The 17,680-nt window shown below is 39.7% G+C and overlaps 1 protein-coding gene across 2 annotated transcripts in view; it reads right to left on the bottom strand.

Annotated features, from left to right (window-relative positions):
- rpa1 (replication protein A1) overlaps positions 1-17,680 on the bottom strand; it is a 33,198-nt gene that overhangs the window by 14,648 nt on the left and 870 nt on the right. Inside the window, exons 3-12 of one of the 2 annotated variants that reach the window (XM_026192758.1) lie at positions 15,145-15,223; positions 14,753-14,861; positions 14,508-14,596; positions 14,285-14,359; positions 12,390-12,504; positions 10,969-11,071; positions 10,762-10,830; positions 10,237-10,429; positions 7,656-7,792; positions 5,391-5,539 (exon numbers count right to left, since the gene is read on the bottom strand). In XM_026192758.1, coding sequence (XP_026048543.1) covers positions 5,391-5,539; positions 7,656-7,792; positions 10,237-10,429; positions 10,762-10,830; positions 10,969-11,071; positions 12,390-12,504; positions 14,285-14,359; positions 14,508-14,596; positions 14,753-14,861; positions 15,145-15,223 — 1,118 coding nt within the window. Of the gene's footprint in view, positions 1-5,390; positions 5,540-7,655; positions 7,793-10,236; positions 10,430-10,761; positions 10,831-10,968; positions 11,072-12,389; positions 12,508-14,284; positions 14,360-14,507; positions 14,597-14,752; positions 14,862-15,144; positions 15,224-17,680 lie in introns of both variants that reach the window. The other variant, XM_026192757.1, reaches the window with a different exon arrangement.

Here is a 17,680-nt window from a genome sequence, read left to right as displayed (position 1 = left end):
AAATAAGCTTACAGTGAACACTTTTTTTTGTCATAATGCATTTTTATTTTATTTAGATTTATATAACTTAACTTATTGAAGCACTTAACTTTTCGCCTGTTACTAACAAACTATTCCCCAAAATCTTGTCATATAAACTGTTCACAGAGATACGTAAACAGCATGTTCTTGTTAGTTTTAAGTAAGCTAATATAATAGTAGCATTTTATTGAAAAAAAAAAAAAAGTTGTCTGTGGTAGACTGTAAATGTGCATTTTAATGCCTTAAACTTGGGCATTTTAACATGGGACTATGGGGATTCAGCTTCAAGTGGCCACTAGAGGGTAGAGCTGGGCGATAGAACGATAACGATATGTATCGCGATATAACTTTTACTCGATAGAGAAATTAAGCTATCGCGATAGACCTCGCCGCTCTTGTCCTCTTTAAAATAAAATAAAAAAAAAAAATAAAAAAAAAGGTCAGCCAATCCAAATTAAGTAGCGTAGAGCCGAACCAATCACAGCCGCAGCGTCACGTCGCGTGACTTGTTACATACAGCACAAGTGCCAAGCGCACGTGTGTTTGTTTGGGAAGCAGCCAGCGGGTAATGGAGCCAGCGGGTAATGGAGGAAATGAGTGTGCCGACTAGAAAAATCAACCGAGCGTGACCGAAGAGAAAACAGATGATGGTTCCAATGCCGGAGAGATTGTCGAACGGAAGAGCCATAGAAGTTCCGTAGTGTGAAGGTATTTCGGCTATTTCAAGTCTGACAAAAAACAGAGTAGCGTGCACTGTAAATTGTGCCGAAAGCAAGTCTGGAAATACAATAAACTGGTGCATGCGTCACACTGTGCGCCACGTTATTGTTTCGGTGAAATGAATTTCTACAATACTGTTAATTCTACTCTCTGCAGTGTTTAAATGCTTACATATACACACAGTTACTGTCCGTCCACACATACGACTCGGTTCTGCCTCTATGCCCCAGCTTTGTTTACTTTTTCCCACCGAGGCTTCTAGACTTCTGATTGGCCAACATTTCTGCACGGTTAGGAATCTAGCGCCACCTGCTGCTTTGGCATGTTCATAGCAGCGTTTTCCTTCATTTCTGCCTTTATGTGTGGACGGGATTATTTTTTAAAACGAAAACGGAAAATCTCCGTTTTCAAAAATACCCGTGTACGTGTGGACGTAGCCTCAGTCTCTGACTGGAAGCGCTAATTCGTCATTCGGCTTTTGTCAGACTAAAGTAACTGTTAAAACTGTTTGAAAAGCTCAGCTATACAACAAGGAGAGATTGAGAATTTCCTTTTAGTTCTCAGTTTATTTGATATTGACAAAAGTTAGTCAATTTTGTCTCTTCTTCTGTAAAACAAACTAAGATTTATTTTTAGAATTAATACTTTGTTTCTAAGTGGAATTGACAATTTAGTCGGTTTCGTTTGTTCTATTTTGAAACTTAAACGCTTTAGCGGCTGCCTTTTGTGTAGTTTGCAATATTTGCCTTTATTTATCTGAAAAAGTCTCATGTTCCTTAAGTACATCTACCCTGTTGAATTTATTATGGGAAATAAATATTTAAATAAAAAACAAGCTGCTGATTATTTCACATTTTACTTGAGAGCAACGGCACATTTAAATCTTACAAATATAGTTATTTGGCTTATATCGTGATAGATATCGTTATCGCCTGAAATGAAAAAAACATATCGTGATATGAAAAAATCTCATATCGCCCAGCTCTACTAGAGGGGCTGTGATTTTTGGCACTGCATGTTGGCTTCATTTTTCAGTCCTGGAGATTTCTGCTTTGTTGCGACTTCAAAAGCTCTTAGGTTATGTTAACATTACTTTTTGAGTTAATGCCCATCTGTAATGAGCAGACAGTGGATCTTTATATACTTCATACTTCTAAGGCATTTGGTCTTCTGTTACATCACTGAGAAACACTAGTGACCCTAGTCCCACAGGAAACCAAACATTCCCATGCATCTCACTGCTCTACCATGTTTTACAGAAGATGCTGTGCACATTAGATCGTGAGCACTTCCAGGTCCTCTTCATAGTCTTGTACCATCATTCTGGTTTAAGACAATTCTAGTTTATTTAAAGCAGTCTTACCTGACCTTACTGTTACCAAATTGATGACTGGTTTCGATCTTGTGAAATGTTTTTATTTGTATGAGGTCTTCTATTTATAAGTAGCCTACTGTTATGAAGATAAATTAAGTGTTCTGTGTTCACCACTGTTGTCCTCACTGTAGACATTGAGGGGCCAAAATAAACATATTTGCTGGTAAGCCTGGCAAAGTCTACTTGACTGTCAATTTGGTAGCTGTCTTGCCAGATCTCTCCCGAGTTTGACTTTTTTGGGCTCACTGTAACACAGCTTGGAACACATGGAATAAAATCTAGTCCTTTTACATGTTTAATGAAGGAACACACCAAACTTGCCTATAAATGGCCTTTGTAACAGTTGTCCAATTACTTTTGGTCACCTGAAAACCCTAAGGTTTCTCATTAAAGAACTTTAATTGCTTAACTTGTCATCTAATTGGGATGTGAATGCCCTTAAATTCAAGCTTAAAGTCATCTGTACTTCAAGCTCAGATCCTTTATGTAACTAGCTTGAATGTATTTTGGTAAACATGGAAAATAAAAACTGTCAATATTCAAATACATATGCCCTAAACTGTATTTTTGCCTCTCCCAGATTAATTAGTGTGCCAAAGGAATGCTACTCAGCTTTCTATATAAGACCACTGGCAAGCACTGAGCAGCACTGCTAATATGCTGCATGAGTTTGAGACAACAGCTCACCAAGGATAGACTATTCATTTGAGAAGGTCCCAAAGGTCTGCGCCAAAACACAATCAAATTAAGATGCCTCTGCAGGAGTAAAACAATGATGTTTCAGCAGCCTTGGCACATTTAAAAGATTTTTTTTTTTTTGGCTGATGGAGAGAACACTTTGGATTCTCTTCTGTGCGAGATTAGAAAAAACAATTATCAAAAGATTAATTTAGAGTTTAATTGTTTTTCCTTCCCTTATCTCTGTTTGTGAATTTCATGTCTCAGCTTACAGAAAGAGAGAGAAACACAGTCTGTAACCATGGCCCAAGTTTATCAACAGCACAAAATCCATGTTACACGTTTCACAGCAATCAGTGGTACAAGAGAGAGAAATTTCTTCTCGTGTTACCTAGATATAATTTTGGATATAGCCTTTACAAATATATCATATAACTATAACAAGCAATTATTTTCATCTTCACAGCTTTAGACAGTTAAGGCTACATTTACAGATAAGCTATGTAATGGTACTGTCTACCAATGCTTGTCAATGCTTTTCATTTGACAAATGAGTCAGGATTGGCATTTTCCATTCGTGAGAAGGGAAGAGAGAATGTAGTAAGTGTATAAAGTCTGCTGCAAGGGTCTGGAAATGCGATTAAGGACTTCATGGTGTACAAGTAAAAGAAAGCGTAGGACCCCAGAGTGGTCCTGATGATGCTCAACTTCAGAGAAGTTCAGTGTAGTTGGCATTCTGAGAAATGAGATCTAAAATATTCAGAGAAGCCAGCGGCTGTTCAAAAACTATCATAAAGAAATTACCATCACCCTATACATTAGATTAAAAAGCCACTTTGAGCATAATTTATCGTCTGCTGCCTTCTCACCTGCAAAGGAGAGTCACATTTCACTGCTCCGATTATGCAGATCAGGTCCCGAGTATAAATACCCAGTCACATTTTATAAGGCAGAAGAAAAGATTACGCCGACTTGTCACAAAATAAATTTCAACTGTTTAGTGTCTTATTTCTTAGCGTAGAGCAGACACTGGTATTGGAAGGTAAATAAACAAAACCCTTTGGATACAATCGATTGGCCCTCCACTCACAAACATAGACATTTGCCTTCATGTCAGTGAGGAGGGGTCAGACACAGCCTGCTTAAGCAGGATCAATACAGAGGACAGATCCATTAGTGCGCCACAGTGCAAGAGTAAGGTTAAGTACCACCCTCTTTAGTCCATGTGAGGACTGCCTCATGTATCAATCATGTGCCAATCGAAACACAAACTAACGCGCAGCCTATAAAAATACTACCCACCTCACGTCTCACACAAAGTGCACGGCTATTTCAGGTCATGTTGAACACTAGGGGATAATTGAAAACCTGGCACATAATGCAAAAAAATAATAATAATAATAATATTTAAAAAAAAAAATGTTGTAAACTTGTCAGCATACTCAAAGGAGCTTGGAAAGAAAAGCGTCTGGACTTCTTTAAGTTGCTTGAAGACGTTTCACCTCTCATCCGAGAAGCTTCTTCAGTTCTAAGGTCAATTGGTGGAGAGTCCCAGATTTAAACCTAGTGGGAGTGTCCCCCCACAGAGGGACAAAAGGACCCCCTGATGATCCTCTAATCGCCTGAGCCAAGGTGTGAAAACGGGTGTGGGTCCCAATCAGCCAGAGTTTCGGGTGTGTTCATTGTGAAACCTGGCCCCACCTTATACCTACACCCAGTTTCACACCTTGGCTCAGGCGATTAGAGGATCATCAGGGGGTCCTTTTGTCCCTCTGTGGGGGGACACTCCCACTAGGTTTAAATCTGGGACTCTCCACCATTTGACCTTAGAACTGAAGAAGCTTCTCGGATGAGAGGTGAAACGTCTTCAAGCAACTTAAAGAAGTCCAGACGCTTTTCTTTCCAAGCTCCTTTGACTACGATGACCTGGATGACTGAGAACCTTCACAGACATATTGTCAGCATACTGTTCTATAACTCAGCATCCACCTCTTAATAAATTCAGCTAAGCGTCAACACACATGACCACATGTACAGAAAGAGCCATGAAGACACACTTTATGGCTAATTTCCACATAACTGTATGTGTTCAAGTGAAAACACACACAAACAACATACATATACACACACCATAGCCACGCAAACACACGCACACAGCAAGAGAAAAAAAATATGCTACAATCAACATAATCACACAGAAATGAGTCGGGATTTCGTTTCTTCTGAAAGGCGATTAGAAGAGCAAAAGACACATTTTCATAGATTAAATGTGATTTTCATTTTTATCTAATGCTTCACTGAAGCAACCCCCAAATTGTGGCTAATGGGGGAAAGCTAATCTTGATAATGAGAATCAGTGTATGTACTCTTACAACTTGGGAAATGCAAGCTGCCTTTTAAATCCTTAGAGTTCTTTATTTGTAACCAATATCTGCATCTATGAAGCAGTCTTTAAGTTTGTGAAAAAAATAAGTAAAGCCTTATGGCAATAAATATATACCAGATTTTACACTTGCTGTAAAGCCACTTTGTATGATTGCAAGAACACATGAGCAATTTCTACACTGCATTATCTATGAAACTCGAGCCTACTTACCAGCCTCTGAGCTTATATGCCTCAGGGATGTCTGGGTTGATCATAAGAGTACTGCTGAAGGATGCAGAGAGTGACCGGCCTCCAAAGTCTGAAAGCTTTGCCCCCTTAATGGCAACGACAGGTTGGCTAGATCCGTCAAACTTTTCTGCCTATGAAAAGAAAGAAATACAATATTTAATTTGCTTTCTCCTTCATTTTTGCAAACTGACAACATCAGATATACGTGTTTTTGGACAAAGAGATCTTTTATGGTTTTAAATAAATATGGGCAGAGGTTCATCAAAAGATTTAGAAAATCCCTGTCCACAAAGGACAAGGCAGAAAATCAATATTGGATGCTCATGATCTTCAGGCCGGCGGCACCACATTAAAAACAGGCATGAGACTGTCATGAAAATTACTCCATAGGCTCAGGAACACTTCCTCAAATCATTGTCTGTGAACAGTTTGCCATGCCATTTACAAATTCAGGTTAAAAGCTCTCTCGCAAAGAAGAAGCCATTTGTGAACATTCAGAAACACTGCTGTCTTCTCTGGGCCAAAGCTCATTTAAAATGGACCGAGACAAACAGGGAAGCTGTTCTGTGGTCAGAAGAATATAAACTGGAAATTATTTTTGTAAAACATGCATGCTGTGTCACTGGACTAACGGGGAGAAGAACCATCCAGCTTGTTATCAGCTCTTAGATCAAAAACCTGCACCTCTGAATGTATAGGGGTGTACGGGTGCCTGTGGAATTGGCAGCTTGCACGTCTGGGAGGACGCCATCAATGCTGAAAGGTACATACAGGATTTAGAGCAACATATGTGCTATATATGTTGTTGTTTTTTGGGGTTTTTTTTGCATATTTTAGCAAGACTAGGCTAAAACACACTGCAGATATTACAACAGCATGGCTTCATAGCAGAAAAAGGTTGGTGTTGAGCTGGCCTGCCTGCAATACACATATTTCACCAACTGAAAACATTTGAAGCATCATAAAACGAAAAGTACAACAAAGAAGACCCAGGACTGTCAAGCAGCTAGAGTCCTATATTAGACAAACACGGGACAACGATTCTCTCCCAAAGGTCCAACAGCTGGTCTCAGTTCTGAGACTGTGGTGTTGTTAAAAAAAGAAAGGACACTACACAGTGGTAAACATGGCCCTGTGTCAAGATGTTGAGTTATACTGATGCTATCAAATTCAAAATGACTCCCCCCCACCTAATCTATCAGTTTGAACATTTGATTATGAGACTTGCATATAATTTTATGTATGTTTTTAATCTACATTTTACACAGCACCCCCACTTTATATTTTTATCGTTTTGGTTATGTGGTTTCATTTTGGATTCAATTAGTTTTGCCATAACTTTAAATTGTTTTTGCCTTAAAACTAGAAACTAAGGATTACAAGAGGTCTGATTTCCCCCAGTAGTGGCAGCAGCAGGGTAAAAAAAAAGTAAATAAATAAAAATCAAATGTCAAACATATTTTGCCTTCTAACAAGATAAAACTATAAACACACTTGCTGTTCAGCTCATAAAACCAAAGAAAGAAGAGCAGCGCAACAGTAAAGCTTTCATATATTGGGGGAAATATTTCCAACACTTGATTTTTGGCAAATCTATTGTTCTTTATAAACTATACATCTTGTGCAGTTCTCTGAATCCCTCTGGAGAAAGTGTAAATGTCGAACAAATACAGGGAACACTGCTTCTTGTCTGGAGGAAAAGAATTGGTGGTGAACTCAGCGCAGTCCCTCTGAGCCACAGGTAAAAATCAACTGCAAGAGCACGCTTACTTTATCACACAGTGACAGGAAATGTAGTCAATAACTTCAAATCTATCGCCTTCTATCACGCAACACGCACACTGTTAAATCAGTGCTCAGAGCTGTTCACCTGTGACCACCGAGTGCACTGAAGAACCTTTTTCATTCAACGCCTTTCTGACATAATTCTAACCAAAAACTAAGGATTAAAAGCTGCACACAAGGATGATTTAGCGTAGGCATTTGCTTTACAAGTCACTGGGCTCTAGCTTTAGACCAGTATCTATCATTTACACCAACTACTTTTATCCCTCCTACGTAGAATAAAACCATCTGCTTAAATTTAGTTCAGGTAATAATTAATTTTTGGAAAGAAAATTGTTCTGAGAAGAAAGCTTTAACATGTTGATGCACTGAAAACCTGTTAATGACTTTCACCACTTATTTGAAAAGTCTAGACACACGTTCCATTACACATTTTGTACTTTTTGTCAAGTCCATACTCACTTCCTCTCCCCACAGTGTGACAGTCACCACCTTCCCAGACATATCCATCAGACTGAGTGTTCTCTTAGACACTTCACGGTTGGACTTGGTTGTCAGGCGGGATATGTCGTCCACACTCTTGCACACTCCAATTACATCTGTAAAAGGATATACAAAGCAGAGAGCATTTGTTTTTCTATTCCGCATCCTTGTGATTCACAGCCTACAGCAGAGTTACAAGTATCTAGCACAAAACACAAAAACAACAACACACAAACAAATAAATACTGTGTCTGATTTGTTTTTTTCCCCATACACAATTACATCCACACACAGGTCATTCCATGTCCCACAGCTTACGGCACAAATTGGCAGTTGGCGATTCATTCAAGACGTCAGAGGCCAGCACGCCAGGAACTTGCATCCATAATATTGGAGAGAAATCAGTAAAGGGCTTTAACTGACTAACGCAATCAAGCACAGTAAACCGGCATCTCCATCAGCAGTCATTTTTAAACTCCAACTCTGAGCCACCGAGGATTTTAAACACATTTAACCACTACAAAACTTCTTGATGCTACCTAGCAGGCAGAAGAGAAGTTACTCAAAAAGCAATTTCCATTGAAAGAATTACAAGCCAGCTTCTTATTACCGCCTCACTTTACCTATGACAGCAGGTTCTCATTTTCTTACCATAGGGCCCAAAGTCAATCTGCACTACAGGCCATTACTGTCATCAGGTTTATTAATACCACTTTTATCTGTCTGCTCGTATAGTGTAATTACCTCAACCTCCCAGCATATCCAGTTCGACTTTCCAATTCAGACTTTATTCTCACCTTATGATCACTTATTATTGGGCGCTCGGGAACGCCTCTGTTGGAGCTGGGCTCAGAACACCGGCTGGTTGATTTGTGCTTTTTGTAATACACAGTAGTTAAGAGAAATGTAATGCGTTTAGGCCTCATAGTCACCTGCAGTTTGGTGAACAGTTTGCTCACCGATTGAAAATTACATTATCGCTCCCCTGTGCACTGCGTTATGCAATTCTGCTCTATTGTTCCGGTTACATAAGGCAACATCAGAATTAATGTCTCATGAAATAGATTGGGGAAACATGGCTACCATTTAAAAATATCATCCTCCTAAAGTACTGCTGTTACGTTTCGGTGTTGTCAGTGTTTTGTTTTTGCGTGACTGTCATGTGTTTCCTGTTTTACTTTGAAGGTCTGTTGTTATCTTAGTGTGTTTAGTTTACGTTTCCCTGTCTCGTCAGGTCTAATTTGCCCCAGCTGTGTTTCCCTCCTGTTGTCCATTTTCCTGATTGCTCCCTCTATGTATTTAAGCCCTGTGTGTCAGTTGGTCATGGTCGCGATCTCCCCCGCGTTGTAAATAGTTTGACGTCTTGTTGTAAATAAATAGTTTGTTGTAAATACTTTCGTTTCGGGATTTTGGTGGAGAGCCTTAGTGGGTTTTTTTTTGTGTGTTTTTCTTTCTTTATTTTTACTTTTTTCGTGTTGCACTCCGGTTGCCTAGGCCGGGGTGTAACAACTGCGGTATAAGGGGGTGTAAAATGTCAATCGCAACGATTTAGATATGCCCATTCTGAATAATCAAGCTTATACCAAATGGTTCCCCAATATCAAAAATCAAATGATTTAAAAATAATGTAAAAAATTATTGCATGTGTTCTTAGAAACATGCTCTCTTTCATGACAGGTGTAGCAAGCTGTATGCAATATTTTGTACTTTAAGATGAAAAATGTCAGCATAGCGTAGGATTTCTTTTCAGAATTAATTTTAGCCAGTTGAGACTTTCCGAAATCTTTTAATGAAAAAAAAAATCCTGATGTACCTTTACGATTTTTTGCTGCACTGATTATTGTGCTTTTCTTAATTACCGACTGCTTGATTGCGCAGCCAATTCCTAGGTGAGGTTGTGTCTCTCTCTGTCACAAACCATTTGTCTGATGAAAGTCTTGCACCAATACAAATTAATTCATTGCATGTTAGATTATGTCTCCAACGTCTGAGGTACTCAGACACACATGACACACCTCTCTCATGTGATAGATGTCCAGTTTTTTTTTTCTCTGTACTTTTTGGGGAACATGTTGGAAGGATTAAGAGGCTTTAATGAAATGAATGGATATTGTCTGACGAGAAGACTTGGTGAACAGATCGGCCTTTGCCATATATTTATGAGGACTACAGGCTAAATTTTTATGTTTATACAGCCCGTCTTCTTAACAGTATTGCACTTTGAGAGTTTCAACCTGCCAGCTTCACTCACTGGACTTTGCAAATACCCACAAACACACTGACAAATAAAAACATAAACTGTCACAAGTCTAATTTTCAGCAGGAAAACCAGACTTGAGTTTTTTGCTGATAATATTTCAGGAATATGCAAAGGCACTTTTGATTTCTTTTTCACACAAAGTGCCATTTATTTGCAGTTAAAGGCTGCAGGCTGTTTATCACTTCACCTCTCAAAATAAACTGTGCGAACAAAAGAAAAAACTGACACAGTTATGTGGGACCTTAAAGACACATGCTGGGTTCAGAAATTCCTGTCTAGATTGTTACTTCTACTCCTTACCAACAATAGCATCTTTGTCTCTGTTCTCCAGGTCACCGATAGAGACAAAGTCACATTGCACCATGGGAACGTCACAGCTGTCCTCACAGGGGATAATGGTGGACTCGCCATTGAGTGTCATCTCATAGTCATTCTTTACTGATGTGTACTGCTTGTTGGCGAGCTTAAGGGAGCCCTTGGAGATGTAGTAGACCTGGCCCACACAGATGGATGAACCACATGTTAATCAGAGATCTGGGTAGCATTTCACCTGACTGAATGGTGCAAACAAGATAGGACTTCAGGCAGTCAGTGGGAGGGGGAGAGGTGATCAACAAAGGCTGGCAGATGATCATAAGCAGCTTATTGTATGGGTACAGTGCAGCCAGATGACTCATTCATAGTCTCTGTGGTTTTAACTCACAAAGTACTGGCAGCTGTTGATAGCACAATCTACAGCCAAATCAGTCTTTGACGGCGCAGTAAAAGGCGGTTTTGGCATAATAATTAGGACATATTGAATCATTATCTGAAGGAACATCTCACCTTGCCAGCCTCAATAAGACTGTAGAACTTGTCCACTTCTTGGTTGAAACCAGTCACTCGTATCTCTCCCTGTGGAAAAATATAAATATTTAATTTAAAACAAAAAACATATGTCCAAATGGTTTCTAAATCAGGAGATGTTTGGTGGGTTTTTTTTTTTGTTTTTTTAAACACAAAAATTAACAGTCAGAGTACAAATACACTTACACTCTCATCAACAATCTCCATGGAGAATAGCTTGCCATCCCCCCGAGAGTTGCTCCACGTACGAATGGAGCTCTTGTTGGTCACACGAGCGCGGATCGTCCACCTATTACAAAAAATAAAAATAAAAATCTGAGCTTATCATTTCTGCATTCTTCATTTTTCGGGCACCTTATGAGCCCAGATGTCAGCTCCACACACATGTAGGGATTCATGCACTTGGTTATTGTGACCTTTTAAACATCTGCCCCCTAGAAGACCTTTGCATAAATATCACTGAGCAATAACATAATTAAACCCGTTTAATTTACTTGCTTCTTTTGCAACAGGTTTTTCACAGACATTTTGATTACCATTTAGAAAGAAAATAACAGATGTACTTTAATTAGCCTAATATTAAGTTAATTGTGCCAGCAGTATGAGCTCTGCACTGGCATTCCTCTGTAAGATTTGGTCGACGGTTAGTAGTGCCTGTGTTGGTTGTTGGAAAGGCTTGTGCAGTCTAACATGCATACATTCATATTGGGTTGTAGTCTCCTTGATCCATTTTAAGACTGAAACTGACCTTCCAAAAAGTTTTCCAAACACGTGTTCCATGCAACACTGTCGTTACACTGTAGAGCCTGACCAAGTCTTGGCTATTTGACATTTGCGTGTCACAGAATTGTGAACCTTAGAGTCATAATTACTTCCATCAGTCATGGCACCACAGCTGAAGCGATCAGCGAGAAGGGCCCCAGGATATGTCCAGAGTTTCCACCAATCACCATCGACACCCACGGCAAGTCCCCCTTCGTACCGAGCCCCGCAAAGCCACCCCTCAGATCCCATCCTTATTCCAAAGTTATGGATCTGGAATTCCATTGTCAGTATAGTGGTACAGTGGTTAGCACTGCTGCCCCAGGGCAGCGAGGGTCCTGGGTATAAATTCAAGGAAACTGCATGTTCTTCTGTTCAAGTGGATTCTTTCCGGTTACACAGTCCAAAGACAGTGTGATAAACACGGGTTTGGCTATTTTAAATTGGCCACCAATAACTATGATAATTAAGGACTGAATTAAGGATTGAAATGTAATTGTAGTTTATACCTTCTACTTTATTTAGCGTTTAGCAAAAATACTGCAATAATGTTTAGGAATTATCGGGTTCAAAATTACTGGATTAATGACTCAAAAGCAGTTTTAGTGCCAGCTGTTCCCTGGTTTTCTGCTATTTCTTGACAAACAGCATCTCCCAAGTATTAATTTTGCATTTCCTAACTGCACTGACAAACAGCTGGCTTAATGATGGCCTCCTTTCCTCACATGAATACTTCTTTGGTTGACATTCAGTTTTTTGCCATATGTACACAATGCCTTTTTGCTGACCCAGAAATATCAAATATATAGCATTTAGAGATTAACGTGACTGGCAACAATACTTACTTGGACTGGTAGGGGTTGAGGCTTGCAATGGGCACAACTTTGGAGCTTCCCCCTGGAGTATTTGGCATAACAGATGGAGCTTTCTTCCCAAAGTCTCTGTTTAAACCTCTGTTCACTGCTGAGGGAATGAGGAGAAAAATAAATGATCAATGACGAGCAGTGATGAAGAGTCATGAGAGAGGCACATTATTCAGAGACAAATTACAAAAAGAAACCATCCAGTTTCTTTGGGTTGCAATTGCTTGATCACTGTAACTACCTCGTATCATGAGAAAGAAGTCCATCCCACCAAAACCCAACAAAAACAACCCATTGACTTAAAAGTACATTTACCATCACTGACTCTTGAAACTAGCAAGCAGGAACAACTCAAAGAGGAAACAAAAATCCTGTCAAGCCAAGTTGTTGGCGATGTGTGATCCAGCATTTTGGTGAGAAGGATGATTCACATTTCACAGAATCAGGGCAGAGTGTGAAATGCTATAACAAACTGGAGCTGCTCTTCCCCCGGAGAGCGGTGCTGCCTGACTTTGAGATTTTCCGTTTGAACAAGCGCTGCACATTTGATTTGTGTGCGTCTCACGCGGAGGATTAGAGTTCAAAGTGTCCACTTAAGTCCTCCCGCGTTGCCAACCACTGCACTTCTGGTAATTAAGCCCCCAGATCAAGCAGCACACACAGAGAAATGAACAATGACTGTGCTGATGAGGAGGGTGGTTGCCACAACCTCAATTCCCACACGGCAGATTAGAGGGATGAATACCTGCTATGACACACTGGAAGACAGCAAAACCCTTATGATAGCTGGACTGCACACCTCACCTGGTCCAAGTTGTCCGCTATGCTGTGATATACTGCTCATCTCTGACATGATCAAGTGACAGTGTTTCAAAAGCAAATTCAATACTTCATTCATCTCTTTCACACTCTCCTGCGAGCCTGTGTTGCTGCGTGTTTGTTCAGTAGCGCTTTCAGTCAAAGGAAGATAAACATGGTGATTGACACACGCAGGCACAATCAGCTCTCCATCTAGACAAGCTCAAGTAGCTGTTGAATTTCATGATGCTACACAGTAACATGAAACAAGACAGTTGGAAGATGTGTGTCAATAATAGGACATTTGAGGCAGCTAAAAAGAAAAATATTTCACAATGGGGTTGTCAAAATTACTCAAGTCCCATAAATCTGTGGGTCACCCAGAATACCACAAAGCAACAGAAAAATGCTACCACCTGGTGGTCCTTTATGTACTACATGCTCACAGTGTGTTTTTCTGTTCCCATATACAACCTCCAGAGCTGAAAATTGAAGTAAACATGGAAAAAGTTGAAGTTCCTCCAGGTGCCACTTGAGGCTGGTCACAAAACTGAGTCAAGTTTAAATGCCCAATTTTGCAGCATTAAAAAAAGAAAAGAAAAAAATCCTATGCAGCACTCTACCTCCTGAGCTACGCCCTAGCCCTCGTACAAAAAAAGATTTTGATCACAAGGAAAGTTTCCCCATTTACAACAACTCTGAATGGGATTTTTTTTTTTTTTTTTACATAACTCAACCACCTGGACAGTTGTATTAGGGGTAACACCACACTGATTGGCAGGTGTACCAACACAGGCGTTTTTTCAGTCCCTTCCTTGACACTAATGAGCCAGTGTGTGTCTGCGAGTTGCACTTAGTTTATGAATGCCGCGTGCTCACTAAACTAGTATTAGCTGATACATTAAAAATCTCACCCTTTCATCCACATAAAGGTAACTTCTGACAGTGTTAAACCTTCAAAATGTAGAATCCAAAGCCAATGGGTGATGTCACAATGACCCCCCCCCCACACACACACAAATCTTAAGATTTCATTAATTTGAATTCATTTTCAAGATTAAAATAAACCTTTCACTCACCTTCATTTCTGTTCTGTGGCTGCAGCGGGGGTCGGTTTTCAGGGACAGGAGCTGACTGTGGGCCTTTACTTTGCCCTGTAAGAAAGACCTGACATTAGTGTTACCCTGCAGTAACAGTATGACCCATTATGTGTGACTAATGCATCTCTAAATTAGTCCCACTTCATAAGCGTATTCACTGAGCACTGCTGTAATATTAATGAAGTATATTTCAAAGACTTACCCTCAGTGTAAGGAGTAGGGTCTCCTATTCTACCGGCAACATCTTTTGCCGGCTTAATGACATCAATTTCCAAAATGATTACTACTCGTCTGTAATGAGACATGTCCATTAACAACAGAAAACAGCCCTCTGCTCCGTATTTATTCATATTTAAGTGTTTTTAAGGCCTGCTTGCTTCCATTAAGTCGAGAACGTTAAAAAAAAAAAAAAAAAAAAAAAAAGAAATGTGCAGAAAATGTGTATACCGTCCATCCTTCAGTATATTGGTCACGTGTCTCTTCAGATTACAGATGCAGTTTGGGGCCAGTATGTTTTCCTCAGCCATATGGTTCAGCTGGGTGGAGAGCATGAATGCTGCAGATGGTTTAAGAGAGGAAAGTCAGACAAGAGTGACCCAGGTTCCCCCTACTTAAGAGCCTCTTGAGAGCAATAGCTTCGTCTTTAACCCCATGCAAGTAGTCAATTTAGTAGAACATCTTTTAAAAAAGCCAGTTAAAATGGAATTTCATGTAAGAGATTTGTCAGAGAAAACTCGTGACTCTCAATAATTTAGAACAGATGGTTAGAATGGGTACATGAACATGTTTAAAACTTCAATGCAAAATACATCAGTGAATAAACTTAATAAAAACCTCACATGACAGAGTGTGCCTTCCATCACTCATCATCACCCGAAAGCGAGAAGGACCATTTCCTCCATCAAGCTTGCGAATATTCTGAAAAACAATATATGATTAAAACTGTTCAATAAATAAAATTTAAAAAAAGACAAAAAACAAAACAAAACACATTTTTTGACCAATATTGTGTCCCCTTAACTTACACATTCTGTGATTGCATTATTTAAAGTATAGAGGATATTTAGTTATTGCCTATGGGCCTGTACTCCTTATTCCCAGCTGCTTTCACAGTGAGATGGATTCAGTAAGGATGGTTTTCCTGTAGTCTTTCCTCTTAAGTAAAGTCACTGCTCAGAGAGAGGTTTTAACTAAGAAACTAGCCTTTTGAAGTCTTATAGTGATTTGTCAGACATGCCCCTTAAGAGGGGTCAGTCCCTAAAAAAATTTAACCAAATCTTTTACCATTTTTAAACATGTTTGAGCCCTCATAACATAACCGCAGGAAAGTATGTGTTCAGGGGGAACTGTCAAGGGCCATCAAAACAAGTAATAAGATATGAACTGAAATACCTCAGTTTGATATTTAGATTTTTATAAATTCAGTAAAAAAGGACTGCCACAAGTTGAACGTGGAATGAATCGACAAACTCCCAACAGAGCATCCAACCGTGTGACTTGATTATTTACTTTTTCAGTAAATAATCGGAAAACAGACAGAAAATCCCGTGTCCCATTGTTTGTTTGTGCTCCTGTCACAGGCAATAACAGTCGAACCGACAGCAGTTTTTAATAGAGCTTTTCAGCCCTGTACATATATTTAGCTACTAAGTTAAGAGGGCTCAAAACTGACGCAAAATCTCGACCCCACACACTACACATACTTTCAGGGACAGAAACCAGCTTTAACCCTTAGATGCACATGTGGGGTCAAAAATGACCCCAGGGGTTGTTTTTCTTCAAAATCTTTAAAATGCAAAGTTGTAATATATTCATATTCCAGGTATTCCTCATAAAACATGTTTGTAACATGAGGCCATTTGCATTTTTATTTATTTTTTCATTAATTTTAGAAAAATGCAGTTTTTGTATCACTACCCCACTCTTCCACAAGCGGGGTCAAAAATGACCCCAAGCAGTTCCTGTGGAATCTTCTGTGAAACTTTCATTCTTAGCAACTCTGACTGACCCACTTACACTTCTGATGGATCAAGAATTAATTTTTACACAGTAACATATGTGATTAATAGTAAGGGCTGCGCATAAGTGGTCCGCAGGTGCGCATTCGCTGTCAAAATAAAAGTATTCCCGGAAATTCAGAGAATAGGCGCTTGTTTTGTTGTGGAAAAACACCAAAGTAATTGCCTACGGAGCTTGCTTTTTCGACATCTTTAAGAGTTCTGAACAAATGTCTGTCCTCCTCCAGAACATCTTATGTTCGCAAACGCGCATTCCAACTTCTTATCTGGTTCTGCAAATGCGCACCTGCGGACCATTTATGTGCAGCGCTGTTTATAGTTTCCTGTGCATTTCAAACATTGTCCTTTCTGATGTTTTTTTTTTTTTTTTTTTAATATTTATAGTAGCATGGCTGCTATGAGGCCAGCTAGGATCCCTGTGGACCTACAAATGATCCAGGACAGATGGGATGAAGAGCCCATCAGAGGCACTGACTCAGAATCGGACATCTCAGATGTAGAGGACCCAGACTACTGTCCCCCCCACTTAACAAGGCCAGTCAGATACAGGAGCCCTCTGATGAGTCCTCTGAAGAGCAAATGGATATTGAGTCTAACAGAATGAGCCCCTCTTACTGCTCTAGCCACAATATTCTGAATTAGTCGGCCAGGGCTTGCAGTTGGGTTTAGTACTGTCTCCCCAATAGATGCGTGGAAGATGTTCATGTCTGATAATATAATAGAAGAGGTGCTGTCATACACAAACATGGAGGCACGAAGAGTAGCCACAGACAGGGGAAAAGAGTGGAAAAATATAATCAAACATAAGCTCCGGCCTTCATTTGATTGACCATTTTTGCAGGAAGTGAGAAGAACTGGGATGTACCAGTCGGTGTGCTTTTTGGGAGTCCTCTGCATAACCCATTGTACAAGGCCACTATATAAATTCAAAGATTTAAAGATATTTGACGTTTCTTGCACTTTGATGACAAGAGGACCAGAGCCTACCGACTGAAAACAAACCATATGGCAGCTTTCAGCTACATATGGGGCCTGTTCCTGGTCAACTGCAGGCAGAAATTTATTCTCAGTGATTGTGTTACAGTGGCTGAACAACTTGTGCCTTTCAGAGGGAAGGCCCAGCTTCTGCAGTATATGCCGAGCAAGCATACACAAGTGATACAAAAACTGCCATTTCTTAAAATTTATGAAAAAATAAATAAAAATGTAAAGGGCCTCATGTCACAAACATGTTTTATGAGGAATACCTCAAATATGAAAATATTACAACTCTTCGTTTTAAAGATTTTGAAGAATAACAACCGAGTTTATAGCAAAATGCATTGTTTCTATTTGGGGTCATTTTTGACCCCACTCC

This window comes from Astatotilapia calliptera, chromosome 14, assembly GCF_900246225.1.
Source record: "Astatotilapia calliptera chromosome 14, fAstCal1.2, whole genome shotgun sequence".
NCBI classification, from domain to species: Eukaryota; Metazoa; Chordata; class Actinopteri; order Cichliformes; family Cichlidae; genus Astatotilapia; species Astatotilapia calliptera.
This window is presented reverse-complemented; position numbering and strand designations above follow the sequence as displayed.